This window comes from Notothenia rossii (genome assembly GCF_949606895.1).
Source record: "Notothenia rossii genome assembly, chromosome: 3".
In the NCBI taxonomy this organism is placed as follows: Eukaryota; Metazoa; Chordata; class Actinopteri; order Perciformes; family Nototheniidae; genus Notothenia; species Notothenia rossii.
Window position 1 is genome coordinate 20,567,264 of NC_136901.1, and position 23,448 is coordinate 20,590,711.

General features: G+C 38.6%; 1 protein-coding gene and 2 long non-coding RNA genes across 6 annotated transcripts; 2 read left to right on the forward strand and 1 right to left on the reverse strand.

Annotated features, from left to right (window-relative positions):
* Positions 1-20: 20 nt before the first annotated feature.
* LOC307031037 (SCAN domain-containing protein 3-like) lies at positions 21-2,302 on the forward strand. The gene is made up of 2 exons (XM_079667766.1): positions 21-1,461; positions 1,586-2,302. The coding sequence occupies exons 1-2, from the start codon at positions 136-138 to the stop codon at positions 2,132-2,134; spliced, it is 1,875 nt and encodes a 624-aa protein (XP_079523892.1). The 5' UTR covers positions 21-135; the 3' UTR covers positions 2,135-2,302.
* A 51-nt stretch (positions 2,303-2,353) lies between these two features.
* Positions 2,354-9,872, forward strand: LOC307031041. 4 transcript variants are annotated; one of them, XR_013805853.1, is made up of 8 exons: positions 2,354-2,668; positions 3,756-3,930; positions 4,266-4,392; positions 4,652-4,732; positions 4,964-5,171; positions 5,364-5,533; positions 5,624-8,009; positions 8,095-9,872. It is a non-coding gene; the product is annotated as an uncharacterized lncRNA (long non-coding RNA). The 4 variants fall into 4 exon arrangements; XR_013805854.1 differs by having other exon boundaries at positions 5,624-6,031; positions 7,831-9,872; XR_013805855.1 differs by having other exon boundaries at positions 5,624-5,685; positions 5,928-9,872.
* Positions 9,873-12,813: 2,941 nt separating this feature from the next.
* On the reverse strand, positions 12,814-17,917 carry LOC307033897. Its single transcript, XR_013806698.1, has 4 exons — positions 17,495-17,917; positions 16,084-16,250; positions 14,527-14,798; positions 12,814-13,460 (listed from the first exon to the last, which is right to left on the reverse strand). It is a non-coding gene; the product is annotated as an uncharacterized lncRNA (long non-coding RNA).
* Positions 17,918-23,448: the final 5,531 nt, after the last annotated feature.

Sequence of the window (23,448 nt, forward strand, 5' to 3'; positions counted from 1 at the left end):
GTCTCTTTCAACCTGTCTGAATCAGCGCGGGAGCTTAAAAAATAAATAAAGTCAGAGCGAGAGTTGACAGCGCATCTAGTTGCATTTAGCTAGTAGTTTCAGCTGTAGCCTAGTGTAGCTAGTAAAGCTAGAAAAATGGCATGTTCAAAGATGACCAATAAAAGAAAAGTCGACAGTGAAAACCGGCAATTCAAAGATGAGTGGACTGCAAAATATGCGTTCATCCTCCCTCCAGCGAGCACCAAACCAATGTGCCTAATATGCCAAGAAACGGTAGCTCTTGTGAAGAGTGGCAATTTGAAACGGCACTATGAAACGAAACATAATTATTTTGAGGCGACCTTCCCTCAAAATTCAGCGGTAAGAACCACAAAAATAAATGGGATGAAATCCTCATATCAAGCTGCAAGCAGGATCCTTGTAACATCTATGTCACAAGGAGAAAAGGCAACTGAGTCCTCACTCAGAGTGGCATGGGTGTTGGCTAAACACAAGAAGCCATTCTCTGATGCAGAAATAATTAAAGAATGCATGACTGAAGTGATGGAGACCATGTTTGAAGGCAAACAAAAAGAGGAAATAACAGCTAAAATTAAGCAAATCCCCCTCTCAGATTCCACAGCAACCAGAAGAACGGAAATACTGGCTGGTGATTTGATTAATCAGCTTTGTGATGGAATCAAAAATGCACAGCGCATTTCCTTAGCTGTGGATGAGTCCACTGACACCACTGACAATGCTCAGTTGCTGGTGTTTGTGAGATTTTATGATGAGGCAAAGGGGGAGTTTGTTGAAGATGTGTTGGGCCTGACGAACCTCAGTGGACACACAAGGGGGGAAGACATTTATAAAGCAGTAATGGGAATGCTGAATGAAAGAGGGATAGATCTAAAGAAAGTGGTGTCAATTGCTACTGATGGAGCTCCAGCCATGATGGGGAGAGAGAGAGGACTGGTTCAGCGCCTGAAAGATCACCACCCTGACCTGATCTCATACCACTGCATAATCCACCAGTCTGTCCTTTGTGCAAGTCTTGGAGAAGTGTACTCTGAAATCATGGCAACAGTGATGAGACTCATAAACTTTTTGAGAGCATCATCTTCACTGCAGCATCGCTTGCTGCGAACATTCCTGACAGAGGTCAATGCAACTTTTGATGATTTGCTCCTGCACAACAACATCAGGTGGCTGAGCAAAGGCAAGGTCCTGGAGCGTTTTTGGTCCATTAGGAAAGAGCTGCAAGTGTTTCTGTCAGAGCAAAAGAGTGCAAAAGCAAAACAGTTCATGGAATTCATGCAAAATGAAGAGAAGATGGAAGCTGTTGCATTTTTGGCTGATATAACATCTCATCTCAATGACCTAAATCTCAAGCTACAGGGCAAGAACAACACAGTGTGTGAGCTGATGTCAGCAGTGCGTGCTTTCCAGAGGAAACTGGAGGTTTTCAAAAGTGACCTACAGGTAAGCCTTTTTAATATTTTCTACCACACACATTTCCTGGATTCCAATGAACACCTTTTTGATACTTTATCATACCCTTTTAAGCAGTGCTCCTTATATTTTTCTTATTTATTTTTTCCTACAGGAGGGACTGCTCCACTTCCCCAAACTTTTGGAACAGACCAAAGGAGACAATCGTCCTCAGAATCATGTTGGATTCCTGGAGAAGCTGATTGAAAACTTCAAGACTCGCTTTGATGACTTCAGATTAGGAAAACAAGTCCTACTGTACATTGAAAACCCATTTCTGGTCAGAAATGTCAGAGAGTTCTCTGCAGAAGCACAACAAATCTTCCCATGGGCCAGTGCTGCTTCTCTGCAAAGTGAGTTGATTGACCTCCAGGAAAACCTTGCACTGAAAGAGGCTGACTGTGACACTCCCACCTTCTGGACAAAGATGGTCACTGCAGCTAATTTCCCTCTCCTGCATAAGATGGCACTTCACATTCTCACAATGTTTGGCTCAACCTACAGGTGTGAGTCTGCATTCTCAACAATGAACATGGTGAAGAACAAGTACCGCAGCCGACTCACCAATGAACACTTGCATCAGTGTGTCCGCCTGGCCATCACGCCTTTTGTGCCAAAGTTCAAAGTCTTGGCAACAGACCAAAGGTGCCACTTCTCTCATTAAGCAACAGTGTTTGACACAATGTACAATAGTTCTGGACTTATTTCGACTTTGATTCCTGGGATGGTTTGATTCACTTCGAGACTGTTTTTGCAATCTCGTGTTAAGAATCTTGTTACAATTGTTTAAAAGTTTGAATGACCGTATTAAACGGACCTTTGTCTTATTGAACATTTTCTTTGTGGACCTTTAAGATTTGTATTTGAGTACCCCTGCCCTATATGATCATTTTCTGATAACGATGAAATAGCCCCGCCTCCCTCTCCCCACGTCTCCTGCTGCTGCTGGGCTGTCAGAAGAGGGGCAGGAAAAGAGAGGCAGGCACTGTTTATTAAATATTATTATATTATTATACAGAGAACAGAGTCGTTATCAATTTGTTTTAAAGCTCAATAAATAACGAAGAAGACCTCTGATCGGCACTTTTCTAATTTTTTACGGAAGATTTAAACTTTAACGGACATGTTGACCGGCGGAACATTTTTTTAACGGAAACTCGGGCACACGGTCCCCTTGTTCCTTGGAAGAGGCGGTGAGGTGGGTGTTTTTCATCTGCTGGTGGACTACCTGAGAGATATACAGCAGGAGAACACGCCGTCCACCACGGAGAATAAACAGATATATATTATATATATTATATGTTCGGTGTAAAATGCAGCCCGAGCCGGTAGACGCTCGCAAAGTGCCGCGACGTGCGCGCAAGTGCAAAACAAGGGCCGCATACTGTACATGACACATTGTGTAAATGGCACATTTCGAGATCGGATACAGGACGTGTTTGTAGATGTCCGACATTGTTTCCATTGTGAGCTAAGTTAACAATATATCATCATACATAAAGATTTTCCGGGAGTAAATACTTGACTTATTGAATAAAGTTTGCTATATTCACTAACTAGTTTGGCAATATTATTCCGTGCATGTGTTAACCTTATTTCCATTTGATTCATTGGATTACTCGCTTGAATGTTTAGCACGTAAATGCTTTCGTTTTTAAAACCGTCCGACCTCGACTACAAAACCATCAACCAGTTGCGTAGGATTAAAAAATGTCAACACTCACTCACCCCGTCTTAAACATTCCCAGAGAAGTGCCTCTGTCTATCGTTGTGCTGGATGAAGTCACTGGCGAAGTCATAGGGAGTAAACCCAAAATAGTCCCAAACAGGCGCAGAGGCATTTTTCTTTTTTACTAGTTCTCCGAGTTCGGGGCCTGCAAATGCTGCCGCCATCTTGCTCAGCTCAGCTCTGTGCTGAGCTCTGAGAGCGGGAAAGACGGACTGCCCTCCCCTGCCCTCTGCTGGCGCGTGCTGTGCATTACAACCAATGTCGTCCCTGTCAAAACTCCGTGTCAGTGTAATAGAATGAAACGCATCTGTGATTTGGCGCACAGTCTGTGACGTCACGGTATTGAAAATCATACCGACGGGATTTCGAAATACTATGGTATACCGTAATACCGTCTTACCGCCCAAGCCTATTGCCAATGTAACCGGTTAGAACTCAAAGTTGCGATGAGGTCTTAAAATGTATGGAAAGGGTCTTAAAAAAGGTCTTAAAAGGTATTAAATTTGACCTCAGGATTCCTGCATATACCCTGTCTATCTCTGTTTGTCTCATACAGCAGCTGTTGCATATCTGTTGTGTCTGTCTGGCTGGCTGGCTGGCTGGCTGGCTGGCTGGCTGGCTGGCTGGCTGGCTGGCCAAAACACAACCCAGACCCCAATAATCCCACATCCAAAGAAGGGAAACGCATGGCTCTTGAGCTGAAGCATAAACACATGCTAGCTGAAGCTAAGGTTGGTGTTTTAACCCATATGACCTCATTCATTTCCCACTTGAATTTGGCACTATCTGTTATCCAAAAAATGCTGAACAGGCCAAGAGTAACTGGATTTTGGATCAATGTATAGGGCCTTTGCAAAACGGTTCATCATTACAACATGGGGAGCAGAGGCTTACTAAATAAAGCTTGTTCAACTTGTTTTACTTCATTAGTTGTAGCCTATATGGTAGGAAAAACTTGAAGCAAAAATGTTCTTCAAGTGAACGAATTTACTTTTATTTGTCCACTGTCATATGGTATCAGTTTATCAGAAACATCAACCTTACATGAGTTCTTACTTGGTCACAGAAAGCAGCTGAGGAGAGGAAACGGGCACGCTCTGTAGGAGACACTTTATAGTCCCCTAAAAGGGGCTGTGTAGGACGTGGCAAGCCAAGAGGGAGGCGTGGAGGGCGACGCCAAAGCTCAGCTACAGGTTGAAATCCCAATTATTTTACATTTTTATTAATTTACTAAGTAAATGGTTGGAAAATCGAATTAAAACACAGTAATTGCTTGTTGAGGGTCTACAATAATTCCAATATATAAACGCATAGTGACACTACAGTCGGAGACATTCCCACTGTGGTGTCATAAGAACTATGCTTTATTTAATTTCACAAGCTTTTAAACAATAGGTAGATAATACAAATCATCAGTTATCTGTTGTTAACCCTCTGTGTGATGTTTTACAGTCACATCACCCCCGACTGAGAGCTTCCAGTCTTCCAGTGTGGAGGTTCTGCGTACTGAACCTTCAGCACAACACAAATTTGGTAAATCACAAAAATGGCTTTAAGTTTAAAACTAAAATCAATTTTTAAATAAATTGTGTTAGTGAGAGAAAATAACCTTATATTACAACTGACAGTTCGGGACTCGAACGAGGAATGTAATTCAGTAAAGATATTGGCCAGTTCCATACTGAGCAAAGAAATGATCTTTGATTTTTAGTGTTCATCTTAAATATAGTCATTTACAGTTAAAGTTTCCCATTCTGTTCACAGAAAAGAATATGGAGAGACTCTCTGACATTCTTTCCTCATGTCCTCCTCCTGAGCCTCTAAAAAGCTCTGCCTCATCCTGGTCTTTTCGGCAGCAGAAAGCCTCAGAGCGCTGGAAAGAAGCAAGACCACACCACCTACAATGCCTTCTAGAAAAAGAGGCTGTTGGTCATCCCCTGTGTGGCCTCTGCCACGAGCCGGCTGTTATTAGGTGAGATAACATTTACCTTTATTTAAATTACTTTACCTAATTGTAATTTTTCAGAATTAATGCTCAGTGCCCTGCTATTTCAGCTAACATGCATGACTTTTGGGATGTTAGAAAACTGGATACCTAGAGAAAACCCACATGAAAATGAAAGTAATTCTAGGATATTGGAATAATTTTGTATTTCCTCCCAAGGTGTAGAGAGTGTCTCCCCGAGGAGTGGTTCTGTTGAGACTATGATGTACTTCATCACAAGAACCAGCCACTCCACAACAGGGACAGTTTAATGAATGTTTTTTTTAAACCAATTAGTCCAACAACGTGTGTTGTTAGAGTGGAAGGTGGATATGACACCCATGACCAAGGTATGCTCTCTCAAACTTGCATTTTGATGTTCACATGTCTCTTCGGCCAGCATATAATGGTAATTAGTGCTTTTCTTTTTTTTTTGACAGCTTGCATATTGCCAACTGTGAAGGCACCCAACTGCTCCTGTAAAGGCACACACTTCACTGTGGTACCAGGCAAACTAGTGATTTTAATTACCATCAATGGTAAACAAATATATATATATATATATATATATATATATATATTTGGATTTCTATTGAATTGTTGTTATATGTTTACTGTTGTGGGCTGAGGCATTGTGCTTCCACTTGGAGTAAAACCTTCATGTAATATCTGTTCATCTTTGACTATTTGTAGATGGAACTGTTGTAAAATGTGTCTTAATTATGTTTATTTACTTGTTCCAAGGGCGTTACGACTTGCATCTGCCACTATATGTCTGTCAAACTTGCCAGCAGCAGTGGACCCCCGACTTGAAAGTCCTCCTTAAGAGTGGATACTGGCCAGCTTCGGTCAGTATTTCCACACTTTACACCTTGGACCTCCTGAGCTCCTTTGAAGAGCTCAAGGTCATCTCTCTGGGATTCTCCAGACAGGCCCTCAAAAAGTGATGGAGATAGAGGATGTTTAAAACCAACCTCGTCTCCGCGTGTCGTTTGGTAAACTGGGTAAATTCGTAAAAAAGGAAGGGATTAAGAAACAACAGAATGCAAGTTAAACAATAATCTTGTTTTAATGATAAAAAGTAAAAATACAAATACAAAGGAAGTACTTCCTGCTCTTCCTCCAATCTTACTCTCTGGTCAGCCTGAAGAAAAAAGAGACCGGTCTAAAGAAAACACAGGCTTATGTCCAAAGAGCCCAGGAGGAGCTATGTGGCTGCTCCCCCCCCCGAGGGGTCCTCCACTTAGAAAAACAGCCAATCAGCGCGATCCAGAGGCAACCCTTACATTTGAAATAACAAACACCTCCTTGCAAGTTTCACATACTTTTGGCATTTTATAAAGATAGGTTTAAGATATCGTTTTTTATCGTTGGATTATACAAATAACACATGTGAGTTACCTTAATATCAAATAATAATAACGAGAGGAAAACATTAGCTCTGATCTCAAGCAGTGAAAAAGTACCGCACACTCATTTAGCCTGCAACTCTTCCAGACACTTGAGCTATTGTTCTTTAAGAATATTCCCTGCAGAATCTTTATTTCAAATAAAAGGATTCACATTGCATATTTCCAGCTTCCTTTTACACATACAAAGTAATTATTGATACAAAGTAATTAAACACACACATATATTTCAAGATATATAGACTTCTCTGATATTTTGACATGCTGGAAATCTTTAAGAAGAATGTTTCCTCCTCCAGCCTGTCTCCTGTCATCCACCTCTGCTCTTTCTTCATACAGAGTAATAAAACATGTTTAAGCTAATCTCTCCACAATGTTTGTAGCAATTTAGTACTCACACATGAAAGACTTAAAAAAGAGAAATCAAATAAAACACCAATACAGGAATAGTTGATAAATGATTATACAGGACATATGATCACAGTAAGGAATACACACACATATTTTCTCTAGGAAGTGACCCTTGTTATAGGTCCAAATGTCCTGTCCCCTGCTAGTCATGAGTTTTGGTTGATTAACAGAAGTTTAATTGTTCTGGTAGCTTAAGGCCATATTTGAACTTCCTTTCACCTCGAAGTCCGTTTTACTGGAATGAATACAGACATTAATGAGAACAAAAGACTATGGCCCCGGTAACTGTTTGACTCAATTCTCAAGGCCTCTTTTGGGGTCTGTAGGAGATAAATCATTAATTCTACAAGACTTTAACTGCCTTATATCTGAGGCACATCTCCCTTTGGGATAATCAATACTGGTTTTAGCAATTAACAGAGGAAGCCAGGGCCTCTCCCGATGTCTGGGAACTGCAAAGCAGATGTCAAAGGTCATTTGTATTATGCCTGCTCACAAATAGCCAAAAAAAACACCCTTTTGATTACACATAAAAGTGGAAGAAAAGACTATTGCTTTAATTTATTATTACTAAGTAGTGGGACATTGTTTCAGGAATATATGAAAAGCCTCTCTATATTTAAAGAGGAAAAAATGTACTTTGTCCCTTCAAACTTTAACACACACGAATATATGAGGGGATATTAAAATAAATATATCACAAAAGCTGCTGGAGCATCGCACAAAGTGTGGAGGAAGAGTAAGTGTAAATATTCTTTACCATATTATACATTATAACATTTCCGTAAATAGACAAAATCACAGCAATATATGTAATCATCTTCCAGTCTGGACCTGTCAACGGAGATGCACTGCAGCACAGCTTTCTGGAGTTCTCCTATGCCTCGTATGAGGAAGACCAGCTCTGCTGTGGTGCTCCTTTCATCTGCCCTGCCTGCACGCCGGAGATGTTGGCTGTTTCTGCAGATGGAAACGGGAAGCTGTATCGCTTTCGGCGAAGTGGAAGGTGCTGTTTTTACAATGTTGTTATTTAACTTTTTTGATTACTGTTTATATTTCATGGATATATTTGCTAATCTTTTTTTCCTCAGTTCTGATGGCAGCGCCTTTTTTAATGGGCTCTTTGTAGCAGAAGACAGCGCGGTGGCTGCATTTGTCGACAAAATACAGAGATCACTGAAAAATGCAAGTTTTTATTCGTCATTTTACCTTATAGGTATATCACAAAAATAGCCATGTATATCCGACCCTGACTTTCTTCAAATTCAGCTACTTCTCCTTACCATCTACTCCAAAATCAGATAATTAGAACAAATGGTGTAGATTGTGATTCCATTGCTTTTAACTGATTTGTCATGATGTAATGTGTGTCTTAGACCCAGGGAAGAGGCACATAACTTTATATGACTGCACCTGTTACACCGCAGGCCAATAACAGCTTTCCTCTAATTGTTCATTTTTGTTTCTTTTGCGTTACTTGCTTTAATTGCTTTGTCAGTTATATTTCCTTTTTGGTCTCCAGCTATTAACCTGATTGACTGAAGTACTTCAATCAACATGTACAATGCACAGTCTTTTAGGATGTATAATTAGGGACATTGAGATAAACAACAAATAGTTTATTTGGTGAATCACCTCATTGTTGTTCTCAAAACCAAATAATACATTGTTATAAATTGTTATATTTGATTTACACATAGAATGTACATGTTTAATATACATAGTTAAATCATAAAAAAATGGTTGTGTTGTATGATTTCTTAATACTGTATGTTATAACCATTTGCATAACTTGATTTTATGTTCTGTTGTCCATGCTTTTCATGTTAGACTAACCCCAACGCTCTAGAGTCAAGACATACACCCTTATGGTGGCCTTTTACTTGTATTGTGGTGAAACACATAAGTAAACCATTGCCAGAGAGGACCATTTTATTGTTTTAAAAATAATGTTATTGATGTGGTTGGTTGATGAATAAATATAAATTAAGCATACGTCTCTGATACTTTTTGTTGTTTACATCACACTGCATTATAAAGCGTTTGGAAATAAATTCATTTAGAAGTAACAATATGGGTTAGCACTTGAATATTTTTGTAAAGAGATGATCCTCATCCGGAACACTGGCTGTTGGTTTAAGATAAGATAGAACTTTATTGATCCCAATTTGGGAAATATTTGCGTTGCAGCAGCATTAAAACACATGGCATTATACAATACAAATAAAAAGACAAGAAATAAAGAAGAAAATATACATGTTGAATTTACAAATGAGCAATAACAAGATATGCAAGGTATTATATTTACATAACTATGTGACAGATGGAATATTAAATATTACACTGAATATGTCAAATGTACAGTGAAGAGAGAAACTATGGAGCAGAGAGTTCTCTTCCAGCCAGAGGTGATTTGTTGTACAGCAACACGTTCTCACTCCCAACCCGTCACATGTTGACGGACGGTCAGGGCCCCTCCCCGTCACCGACTTGCATAGAGCTCCCTGAACGTTGGTAATAGACACGTTGGGATCGCGGCGAAATGCTCTCCGCAGATCCATTCTCACAGCGTTTATCAACCTTTTTCTTACTCAATGTCAAGCCACACTTATTGTTTTTACTTCTTTATTTTAATTGAATAATGTAGGACTTCTGTTGCCGTCAGTTATGGGGAGAGTAGGGGCTCAGAATACTGAAATCTGTATTGTTTCATCGTTTTTTCCTTCTAATTTTGTATTCTTTTCTAAACAACACACTGTTATTTACTCAACAACACATAAGTATCCTTGTGTGTATTTATTTGTTTGATTAATAAACACAAGTTGGAGTCCGTCAGGACCGAGTGTCGGAGCCGCTCATTTGCTTTAGAGAATTTTACACCCGGAAGTAAGTATTCTCTCCGCTTCGCTTGACAAACCCATCCATGGACAAACCCCGTGATAGTCCTCAAGCTCTGATTGGATGTTTGAGTGTGCGCCGAGGGTTACGCCGAACAGCACTTTGAAATGGGATGGAACCACGGCCGACTGTCCAAAACTTGATTTGAACGGGTCCACCCCCTCCCCCACTCCGTCCCCCACTCCGTCCCCAGAACTACAAATGTAGTAACTGTGTAGTAACTACACACTATTGTGTGTTTCGCAACATGTTCTATGGCACGTCTCTGCTGGGAATTGTAGTTTTAAAAGACGTTTTCATATTTCCCATAATAAGAAGTTGCCAGTATTAAACTGTGTACATCCCTGGAGGTTTAGGGGATAGGAAACACTCGCATTTAAAACATATAATTAATAAATGGTGGAAAATTGCTTGTACCCATTATGGGCAGCATTAATAAATAATAAAATAATAAAAATAAATATAATATATATAATATAATATAAATAATAAAGCTCTTCTGACCTTAGCTGGCATGTGGGTATATATACCCACATGCCAGCTAAGGTCAGAAGAGCTTTATTTAACAGCTGGTCTTATGTCTGTGACCCCTCCTGTTGTAAATTGATAAGCCTAAAACATGCACTTGTCAAGGTTCAGAGACAAATTTTGCAAATATGGCAGTAGCCATCGATCATCTTAAGATAAGATATACTTTATTGATCCCAAGTTGGAAACATTTGCGTTACATCAGCATGTGTAACAGTTGTAAATATGCAGTGGTGTTTATTTGTAAATCATTTAGTATAATCACACAAATTCTCTGTTTTATATTTAATAATTCTGTGTTCTTTATTTATTGAATGTTCAATACCTGACAAGGCCGGAGATGAACAACTTGGGTCGCAGGTTCCTCAACAGTGCATTACAAGACATCTATCAATATGTGTGTATACCTCCACCATTAAACTGTCATATTCTGCACATTTCTTATACTATCTATCTACATACATCTTATAAGGGTATAATACATATGTATAATATCAGTTAAAATAAGTGCTTAAACATACAGTAGTTAACATTGCAGGAAAGCAATATATTAGTACTTTGTCAGGCTTAATATTTATACCCCCAAAGCTTTTTTCTTATTTCAAAATAAGACCTTAACCTAAAGTATTCTTTAATGTTTAAATAAAGCCTTATTAGTTTGTCTGTCTGTGTCTCCTATTAATATCTAATAACAAAAATAATAAATTTCAATAACGTGCTTTAACCACTAAGTGTCCCTTTCTATCAGCTGTGCACCGTTGTGGTGTAAATATACCAATATACCGATTGGATCAAATATAAAAGTGATGAGATGTGGATAACTTTCCAGATAAAGACCATCCTGATACTCGAGTTGTGGTTTTCAATAAGTGAAAAAGAAAATTCAAAGTAATCACTACCATTTTAATATCTCAAGCATTTGTCCCCAAAAGCTTTCAAATGTAGAAGCAAAACCAGTGATCAAGATCAGGATCATTTTAATTAGGCCTATAATTAAATGATATAATAATACATTTTATTTTTAGAGCGCTTTTCTGAAACCCAAAGACGCTTTATATGCAAGCCTACCTCCAAAGCGTTATACAAGCTATACTCATAGCGAATGAGCCCACTCCTTGCCACTGAAAACAGAATGGAATAATGTTGGTTACGGTTACTGGTTTCGTCTTTCCGAAAAGCATAAACCATGTGTGAAGCAAACATCTTATAACTCAATTTATATAAGTAAATGTTTCATTTACCATTTAGAAAAAGTGAACATAGAAATGAAAACAAATGTTCTAACAAACAATAAAAACAAACAAAAACACATACATTAACAACAATGAAGTTAAACAATCATTTGTTCCTACACTACTTCAGCTGCTTCAGAATAACAGCAGTGAAATATATAAGAGGACTGGTAGTAGATTTGGATGTTTTGCATTTGTTAAATATCATGTGTTTGTTCTCCAACATGGGACTATATCAGATGACATGAAGCCAAGTAACTGGAAAATATATACCATACTGGACAGGGCTCCCACTCCACCAACATTTCTGCTTTTCCCTATCAAGAGAAGAAAACAAATCTCTAATTTCGGAAAGACCAAACGCATATTAGCTATTTAGCAAACAATTGTTTTGGAAGTTTGTAAATCATAAAGCACACCCTATGCACTAACTACATTACTACTTGTACTACAACATTTGAATCATCAGTTCTTCCTCATTTCCTGAATTGTTCATATTTGGTTTATTAAAATAATGATATTGTGGTCATTGTTAAAAAATGTCAGCTATTATTATGAGTATTATTATTTGTATAATGCGCTTTCTGCCTTCCTGTCATTAGGAGTTCGAGTCATGGCTATGTAATAGATTAGATTAGAACCTTCATTCTCCTAAACTGCTGGGACATTTCCCTATAGCCAATACCTTTATATTGTCTACTCTTCACTTACTTGTCAGCATAGGTCGGCATTGATGTACAGAGCCGACAGAAGACCTTGTTTATATTGGCATTATATTGAGAGGTGCAGTGACGCGTCCTAAAACCAGGAAGTAAGCTGCTGGTTCCCTCGACAAAAAAGCAATGGGATTTCTCCATAGGGTTTTGGAAAATAGCTGGAAATAAGGTCTGTGGAAAACAAACCTGTTTGATAAATGCACGTTTTGTTCAGCCGGATAATATCCACATGTCTACCCTACTTTTATAATTTTCTAATCATAAATCTAATCGATTAAAGGGTTTTAGGACGCGTCACTGCACTAGAAGCCAACTCCATCGATCAAGCTGGCTGAAACTTTCTCTCCCTCTTCTTCTCATGCTCCCTGTCACTCTCCTTTAACTCCTCCGGTGACTTTCTTTTATTTGAAGATTGTTTTTTGCCCGGCGCTTGGCCGGTTACCGCTGGTATTAAAAACATTAATGGCGAATGGTTAGGTGGCGCGATAGTCTGTAGTGAAGGAGCGCGCTCCCGCTCACGGGAGCCTGCTCGCGCTGCGCTCCGCAGCAAACAGCTGTTTGCTTTTCACCCTACAACGACAACCGACTCACAAAACGCTATGTTGTAGCGTTAATAAACGAAACAATTTAACTAAATTGCTAGTCAAAGTACCTATACCACAGGACAATTCTTTTTTTTTTAAAGCAATATTTTTTGTGGCCCGAGCGGGCAAGTGGAAAGTACGTTATGCTGGCCCGGGGTGTCTAAATAGTGCTTCTGGGCCAGCGGGCCATTTATGATGTCGAGCCCTGATGTATTTTAGTCTAATTAGACAATTAAAGCCCTTTGGATTTTTGGATAATATATCAGTTATAGTTATTAGTCACAATATAGCATTGTTAACTCACTGAAGAAGCATCAATCACTGCGTTTACATGCACTTTGCTAAAGTACATGTCGATAGATTTATTAGAATACCAATCAATTCGACTCATGCAAATGTTTATAATCAGTCAAAATACTTAATACTGTTAATATACCTGACTTTTTCTTTTTGCGTCTAGGACTAAGTACTGTGTCCCTCACGGACCCTGTCCTGACAGCTGTGGGTTGAAGAAGAAATATTACTATATACATACAGTACACCAAGTTAAGCTTAAACTCAAGTTTCAAAATACATCCCACAAATGCAGCATCACATGATGCAATAGGTGTTAGGTACAGATATTTTTTTGTTATTGCGATTTAATTGAGGTTGATCTATGAAGTCTAGGTGTTTTGTTGTCTTGCCTATATAATTGACTCCATACTTTATGTGTAAGGAATAGTTTGATAAATATTAACATGTTGTGCTGTAACGTTAAATGAATTTAACTTTGATTCAAAAACCTAAGTTTATTCCCCGTATGTTCATTATGGGACAGTGTCGTATCTAAATGCAGTTCTTGAGTATAAAGTTTAAATATGCTGCATGACGTTGTTGCATGAGTTGCTTCGAAGTTTACCCCTATGGTCAGGGATTGCTTTAGGTAGACCACAATATTAATGATATCAACCTCTCGTACAATATATGGACATGAGCCAAATCATTTTGATGTAATCAACCTACTGCCCAACGCTACAATGTAAGACCCTTTCTGTGTGTAAACCAAATCACATAGGAGTTTTATTTTGTGATTTATCAAATGTAAAGTAAGCCTGCTGTTGCTTTGCATTTGTGTGAAAAAGGTATAACCATATAGTAACCACATGTCTGTTCAGGAATGAAAGACTGTATTTTTCTAAACGTTTAATATTTATTTATATCCGAGTACCTAAGGATATACACATACCCAAGTATCCCATTTTCCTTTCATATTTATGAAGTTGTAGGTGAAATTTTTATTTAGATTAAGCTATTGTTGTTATTATTATTTACCTATTGGAACAATCATTATTCCCAAAAATGCAAGAAGTGCAACTAGGTGTTTTGAGATATTGTAGAAGCATGACTTGTCAACAAGTTACCTACAATAATCTTTTAGGAAAATATCGGAAAACACTCTTGACTTTTATAAATATAAAAGCTGCAAATCTCAGAGAACAAATGTCACTGTGTGCTGTGTGCTCTGCATGTGTGACCATTAAAGAGGGTTTCATCCCTCCGATTCTATCTATCTATTTTATTACCTGGCCCCTCCGTGGTGGTAGCCTGTCTCACATCATCCCGCTGGGGCTGCTCCTCCTGCCCCACCTCTATGATGGTGCACTGCTTCACGGGGGGGGGGTCTTCAGCACCTCCACCTGCACGGTGCTTGTCTCTGGCACCTGGCTCTCTGTGGTCCCTGCCTCCTGCCAGTTGTTTTCTGGTTCAGATGGGTCACAGGGTGTGAGGTTCAGCGTGACTGTCTCTTCCTCAGGATCTTCCGCAACCCCCTGGCCAGTGGAGTCCTTTGTCCAACCTGTGGAAGTTAAACAAATGTTGGTGTTGACTTGCTTAAGACAAAGAGGTTAACTCATATATCTAGAAATAAGAAATAAAGCGTGCTTAAGGTATGTTTCCAGACAGGGTCAAAAATATACTCGTCATGTCATGGGACTGTGTGCAGTCAAAGTTAATAGCAGAGAAATAGTGGTATTTATCCAGTCAACCATTTATGGTTTTGTTTTTGCGATATTATTCTTCCGATTTGTGTCTACATTCCATGTGATGTGACATGTCAATTTGTCGGTAGACAACATATAGACGTGTGCATGTATGTTCCCTTACATTATTTACATCCACACATTTTGTTCAGAATTTATGAGACTGACGCAAACGTGTTTTGCATAAGTGCAATCAAATAAGTAGCAAGTCGCTTTCGATAAAAACATAAATGTAATGTAAAGGGACCTCTGGATGCACTGGATAACTGCTTTTGTTTACAACCCGAGAAACATGACCTTAATACAGAACTGCCAAACTGAATATGTGGTCAACTGGGATCGTCTTCATGTATTGTGCTCTTACCATTAACCTCAAAATATTTCTCCCTTTTGGGCGTTGATAAAGGAAACCGTTTAGGAACGGTTTGCTAAAAGGAAATTGCTTAAGGGATGGCTCAAGCCTAAACATACATTTCAGTCATCAAACCTAACTACCTTGACATTAACAACTTTACAACTTTCAATTTGTATACAATGAATGCGCAAGTGGTAGCACAATACCCCAAAATGGTTTTTCAAATTCACGTAAACTTGCCTAACTATTTCCTGATAAATAACAGTTAAATGTCCACAAGTCCCCTCTGCAGAGTAAGCCATGTCTCATTAGGCTACATACTCAGTGTTTAAAAATGTATTTATTGTATGTAGTTTGCTAAAATAATAAAAAGTCAAACGTTCTCCATATCCCTAAATATTTTGCAATTACTTTCAACTTTTGTAATACTTTGCAGCTAAAAATAGTGACAGTTAACAGGTAGAAAGGATGTGTGTTAGTTGTCTCACAAAAATATAGTTTGCCAAACCCAAATAAATGGCTCGAATGACTGCTTTCTGGCTGTATCAAAGGATAAATACTGGATCAAGTTGTTGTCCCACAAGATTTGGATGGATTGAAAAAAGTCGCTGTAAATTGTTGTTAACTTAACTGACTTTAACAAATGAGTTGATCCAAACTCATAAGGAAAATGTTAAGCTCTCCATTGATAAACATTTTGTGTACACAATACTGTGAACTGTGAAGATATAGTGCAAGCATCTCACCTTCACAAAAGGTATTCATAAAAAGTGCCTATCTTGTCAAGGTAATCCTGCGCATAGCCGGTCAGTGTGCAGCGAGGGGTTAGGATTTCACATTTGACGTCCTTCTTCCTGGTCTCCTTGCCAAGAAGCAGCACTGGTTTAAAGCCAATGGCATGGAGTTTCTCAAGCTGTAATGACAAAATAATATATTTACTGTTTAAAGAAATGGAAAGGAAACATCAACAACAACTATATAACTACAACTATAACATTACTGATGACAGCATCTAGTCGTATGCCATTCATAAACCTAGATGCTGAGTTAAGCTTTTGCAGAATCATGTATTTACCAGGAAGGGTTACACAGTAGAAGCAGAAAATATTTTATAGACAAACACAAAATACAAATAAATCAGTATCCTGAGTCCCAGTTCAAACCCGGATAATCTTAAAGTTAAAGTACAATAAGATACAAATGTGTGACCACTCGACAATTAACAGTTAACACTTACAATGACTATTGCATAATTAAAAATGTAACACAATCCAAGCATAGCTTGACACTGTTGAAATTGAAATTGCGTGCTACGATGTAAAACGTTCCCGTATGTTGTGGCTGCAGTCGTAAGAGTAATGTAGAGTAGTAACATACAATTATGTAGTCTTATTAAAGGTAGGGTACGGAAGTTTGAAAAACCGGCTCGAGATACACTTTTTGTTACATTCCATGGAATGCTCTTAACATCCCGATAGCAATGAATATCTTAAGTGCTTTGACAAAAAATCCATAAAAAAACTTTCATCTGTGGAAGCCGTAATACTGTAAAAAGCACGAACAATCATCTGAGCCGGCCCGGCTAAAGTAACTGGATAGCCTACCTGCCTGCCAGCCTTCCATCTGTGCACACACTTATCTCGTGCCCTCATTGGTCATGTGCGCGTTCGTGTGTGTTGGAGGAGGGGCTCTGTAAGGAAGTGGCAGATTTTCTCCGGTTGTGTATTTTCAAATTCTAGCGATCTCGAGCCGGTTTGTCAAACTTACATACCTTACCTTTGAGGTCTAAAAGTGTGTACATAAGCAAGAATGGAACACAACATGGAAGTGAAGGAAGTGCTCTGTTTATTTAAATGTGTAGTTAAATTAAAATAGTGTCCCTTGGCTGTGAAAGTTAAGATAAGAGTAGTTTTAAAATTGAAAGAAAAGAGAATATTAAATAATACCTTTGCAATAATATCTATATTTGAAGTTGATATCAAAGTGTATATTGGTTAATAAGATACAAACATCATTAAGAAATAAATGTATATAAAAACAACATTCAACTTGATCCTGGCCCAATATATTGGCAAACAGTCAGGGTCCGTCTGTGTCAGTTCTTTGGTGTCAGCTTGGTGTGTCCGGGCCTTAACATACAGTAAAAAGTGTACATACCAAGACAATGGCTTCATCCTTGATGGAAGCAATGTTGTGGTTCTTCTTCCGCCCTGACACCCAACCCCCTCGCTTCTCATCAAACCTCTTGAGCTTCTTCTTAAGGCACGGCTTTTTTGGCTGCTCCTTAAGGCAATGTCCACAGATCTTCTGTGCACAAAATAAAATGTTCTGACAGAAGGGACATGTCTTTTTTGTAGACCCACCTGGCATGATTAACACGGGATTACAAACAAACAGACAGACTGACAAACACAGGAAAGTAGAGAAGTACACAGCATAGATAGAAGGGTGAATAAAGAAATAGATGATAGATATAAGAGAGCTAGATAGGGAGATAGGGATACAGGTTGAGTTTGGCTCTTAAAAGTGCCGTTGGTTTTATGATGGTGTAGATCAGTGTATGGGTTTGTGGTGTGGGTACAGGAGCTGCAGGAGAGAACAGAAAAAGTGAATTATGTAGTGAAACTAGCTTTTTTAAATGCACATTGTGACGGTTTAACTACTTTAGCTTTAGACAGACTGAGTTCATTAACGTGTTTCCTGTTTCATACGCGTAACAAGCACATGGACGTGGACTATGCCCCTCCCCCCCAAACATATATTAAAATGTCGGCCAGCGTTAGTACTATGTGTAAAACAAAAGCGATTAAGATAAAGTATAACTAACACTTTAACACCGACGTATGTAGCCGTAATTAAGACAAATATTTTTCACACACCACTTATGAGCTGATATAAATCTATGTAGCTAAACTAGTTTAAGCTTATGTTGAACGTGAGCTAGCTAGCTAGCCGCCCGCAAGAATAATTTCACATTAATGTTGCTTTGCTGATTATGGCGAAAGCATTTCTCAGACTTAGAACAGTTCAGTATGTATGATGAACCATGCGAGTAAAGGCTTAAAAAAAAGCCCCAATTATTAAATCCAAGCTAAACATGTATCAGACTTTAGTGACCCAACTTACTTTGTCAGAGGATGGATCGCAATGCCGGTGGCAGCGTCTTTGGCCAATAGGTGGTGCTCTGAATGATGTAATTTCCTGTACCAATTATACAATAAAATATTAATACATTTCCTATATTTTGACACGATAACTCTCTAATAACCTAAATAGCCTACGGACAAAAACAACAAAGTATATATTGCCTTATAAAATGCAGAAAAGTTTAAACATCTAACATGATAATAATAAATAAAAAATAATGATATCTTAAACCAAAATAAATAAAATGGAAAATTAACCGGCAACAACAACTTAACATAAATAAAACAAGGATTAAAACAAGGATAAGTTTGACTCAATGTTGTGTAAAGTAACCGTTATGGTTAAAAAATATATTATTTTTTTTTTTGAAAATAATACAGCTTCCAGCTTCCCGAGACACGTAGAGGAGACACGAACAAGTCTTCCACTTGAAATGCGTTTAAACTTTGTCAGAGAGATGTTTAATCGGTTCATTTTAATTGGTTAATAATTGGTGTTTAATACTGGCAACTTCTAATTGTTGGGGGGGGGGCGGCGTTCGATCCAGTTTCGATTCCGTAACCTTGGCGCACTGCCACTCCAACATCCAATCCCGACTTGAAGTTTAATCACGGGGACTGTAGTCATAAACGATAGCTGGGGATTATTGGTAGTGTAGTGTCTTCGGCCATCCTAAACTCGATGATGCTCGAAATGTCCCTTATAGGCCTACGTCTGTTTCCGGTTATTTTTATTTTGAAATTCAGTTCCTGAAGGACGGCAAAAAAGCCCGAGATTATAGGATTAAACAAATAAATAAAAACAAGGATAATTGTGTGTTATTGTTGACTAAATAACAGTGTGTTATTTTGAAAAGAATAACAAATTAGAAGGAAAAATTAGCCCCATTTATTTTCCTCACAGACAGCAACAAAAGTCCGAAATGATACGATTTTAAATAAAAGCAATAATCGTGGCTTGATATTGAGTAAGAACATGTTTTTATGAACCACACAGCTTCCGGTCTTCCTATAACACCTAATGCCGTGAGACTACCAACAGAAATACATTGCTTTTAAAATCGTGCTGTGCAACACGAAAAAAAAGGGGAAAGACTACCAATAGAAATACATTGCTTTTAAAATTGTGCTGTGCAACACGAAAAAAAGGGGGAAATCGTGTTGGTGAACACGAATCAAAAGATTACAAATCATGTTGGTGAACACGAAATGCCGTGAGACTGGGTTGGCCTTACATGAGTCCATGTAGCTAAAGTTAGCTAGCTAGATGTCTCCTAATAATGCTACTTGGTAAGAAGGTATAGGTAGTTAACACTCACCCGGGCAAAAACAAGGCGACATTTGTTTAATGCCTCTTTGGTGCCGAGGTCATTCACCCATCAACACACAAAGTAGTTGAAAGCTTCCAGGCTTTTATACGCTTTCATTTGGCTAGCCGTGTTGTAGGAGGTATGAAGGACGAGGTAGCTGGTGATATCCATCGCCTCGACAGCGGGCAAATCTGATAAATCACGAGAAAAGTCACTCTTTTTCAGCTGATACGGATCGTATCCGATGTGTGCTGTGATTTTTTCACGATATCTGCGGCGTGCAGGTTCATTTAATTGTTTGACATAGTCGGTGTCCTCCATGATTCCTGCGTTGATGAATGATTGCATTTTCACTTCCTGACCTCCACTTGAATTTCGCGTGTCGTAGAAGTCACGTGACTGAAACCAAGCTATTGGGACGTCCTTCAAAATGGCGTGTCTTTATCGATTTCCGGGTAGGGGCTGATAAAGCGGGGCTGATAAAGCTGCTTTGAGGAACGTATACACGGCCTTAATTAGATCAGCCATAGAATACGGACTAATAGTGTATGGGTCAGCTGCATACTCTTCTCTTCAAAAATTAGATAGAGTCCAGGCACAAGCACTAAGGATATGCTGTGGGGCAGTAAGATCTACACCAGTGTCGGCACTTCAGGTAGAGGTCGGAGAAGTACCTATTTATTTGAGGAGAAAGCAGTCAATTGTTAATTACTGGGCAAATCTACAGGGTCATAAAGATACTCACCCTACTAAACAAACTGTACAAACAAGTTGGGAAAGTAACAAAATAAAAAAAGAAAGTTTTTGTTTTTGTGTTTCGGAAATATGTAAGGAATTCAAAGTTAAGGAATGGAATATTATTCCGACGGTGTTGTTATCAGCTGTTCCACCATGGTTGCTACCTCAACCTATAGTAGATTTATCACTATTGAAACGGGTACATTCAATGAAAAACAAATTCAATGTACAGGCTTATGTGAACACTGTTCTACATGAACAATATGGGCACTTTATAAAAATATTTACTGATGGATCCAAAAATCCAGAAAATGGTCTAACGAGTTGTGCATTTTATGTTCCTGAGTTAAAAGTCAAAGTGGGAAAGCGTACAAGTGATCACATTGCAGTATATACAGTAGAGATGATGGCTATCTCTCTAGCACTTCAGTGGGTAGAGGAAATACAGCCAATGCGAGTGGTCATTTGCTCTGACTCCAGTGCAGCTCTGGAGAGTATAAACAACTTCTCTTCAGAATGTCGTCAGGATATTTTACATGAAATTTTACAAAGCATGTTTAGGTTAGTTCATCTGGGAATTGTTGTTCAATTTGTGTGGGTTCCAGCGCATGTGGGCATTAGAGGGAATGAAGTAGTGGATCAACTGGCAAAATGTGGTTTGAAAGCAAACCAGATTGATATTATGGTACCCATCAGTAGAGCAGAAGTCAAATCTTTTACTAAAGTGGTTATCAAGCAACAATGGCAAAAACTATGGGACAGTAACACCAAAGGAAGACATTTATATCAGATACAAAGGGAAGTAGGAACAGGAAGCACTTGGGGGAGTAGTAGAAGAGAGCAGAGCATCAACAGCAGGATAAAATTTGGACACTCTGGACTAAACTCATCACTGCATCTGATTGGAAAACATCCAAATGGCAATTGTGATGGTTGCCAACAACCAGAGACACTACATCATGTATTTTTTAGCTGCCCGGACTATAACAGACAAAGATTCATTCTGAAAACTGCACTGGAACAACTCAACATCAAGGACATGGATTTCAAGGTAATATTTTGAAAGTAAATCAAGAAATGAAGCAAACAAGCTGATCTTCAAATTCCTCAAAAGCACTGGTCTGAGGACAAGGATTTAGTATGAACATTTAATAACTAAACAGTAGGTGGCGAATTATGCTCCAAGTGGAAGCGATTCGCCATTAAAGAAAAGAAGAAGAAGAAGAAGAAGATTTCCGGGTCAAGTCCCGGAGGAGGGGAAGAAAGGAGTCGAGGAGGGGTATTTGGATGAGGCCAGCGCCGTATAGATAGAAGAGTTACGACAGCGGAAGTCCAAAAACGGTTATCGTCACGTGGTTCATGCAGACGAGAATCGTTCCCCGGAAGTTCATGGCGGGCAATGTGAATGCATTGATAACAGGAGATAGAACTTCGACTTTTGGTAATTATTAGTGAATAAAGGTTTTGATTTGCAATATTTATACAACAAATCGATATGTGTATGTATTTACATCAATATGTTTTAAAAAATAAAATAGAATTTGCTAATATTAAGTGATAATATTAGGATTAGTGTGAACAACTAGTTTACATGTTAGGCTAACAGTGCCTTGGTTAAAGAGCCTGTTGCTGTTTATTTATAGCTTTGAATTCTTTCAAACCAATATTATCTTCTTAAACTTGTATAGTAGTCAGGAGCATCACTTTCTAATGTTTATTCATATATTTAGAGGGAGGGGATCTAAAGGAATGCTTCAAAATTCAGATTAGATTAATTTCTACCATTTTCTTAAATTCATGGTAGTTTCAGTAATCCCATGGTAATTGAGGACACAAGTTATCTAAATGACTAATGTCATCTTTATGGCTTTCAGAAAGGACAGGAGACCGACAGGTGACTATCAAAGGACTAGCAGCAGCAGCAGCAGCAGCAGCAGAATGATGATGATGATGATATTAAATGTGTTGTTTTAGGAACATCCATTGCAAATACATGGAATTCAATAAACATTGAATAGCATATCATGCAGTTTGTCTGTGCCTTTTCCTCCGTGTTGTCCTGGTTTGCTGTGCTGCCTCCTAGTCGCCACCATTGTTTGCTGTGCTGCCTGGGGATGCTCAAATCGCTCTGAGAAAGGAGTACGAATGTACGGCTTCCCCACTGACACAGAGCGGAGGAAAAAATGGCTGGCACAAGTCAGCAGGAGCAATTTCATGACCAACAGCAAAAAAATATGTGAGCTTAGGTTATTGTATACAAACACTGCATTTGCACTTTTTCACAAAACGAAAACCACACCATTGGGAAAGCTTAATGTTTTTGTTTAATACAAAAAAAAAGGGAAAGGCTTGAAAAACACTGAGAGTTGAGACTCAGGGTGCAGGGTGAGGGTCTCAGTGCAGGTATTCAGGCTCCATTGAATCCCCCTCTGGTTCTTGTGCTGAAAGAGGGAGTAACAGACAGGAGACAGGGTTATACACACCTATATAGCACACCTATTGGATGGGAAATTGCCTTGGGGAGATAAGGTGTGGTCTTTGTTCCCAACTGAAGTTATGGAACTTTATTATTTGTGAGTTTAACAAAGTATGACAAATGGCATCAGTAACAGATGTGATATGAATTTCTATAAAGTTGTCTCACTTTCTTGGTCATATTTTATATACAGTATATAATGAATATAACATGTCCAGTAAGTATAAAGTGTTTCCTAATACTGTGTATTCAACCACTATGGTATAGTGTATGGTACTATGGTATGGTATCCTAGCTTAATCTGTTATCTGTAAACGTTCCCTAAATCTACTAATTTAGGGATAATCCACTGACATCCTTTAATACACATGTTAATTTGAATCAGATGTACTGATAATATCCGCAATATAAATCTTTAAGCTTCTTCTTACCTTTAAAAGT

Bases quoted from the DNA above. Each gene is read 5' to 3' on its own strand.
- LOC307031037 (XM_079667766.1), top strand. From the start codon at position 136: ATGGCATGTTCAAAGATGACCAATAAAAGAAAAGTCGACAGTGAAAAC. The intron at 1,462-1,585 runs GTAAGCCTTTTT...TTTTTCCTACAG, and splicing joins TTTTCAAAAGTGACCTACAG to GAGGGACTGCTCCACTTCCC.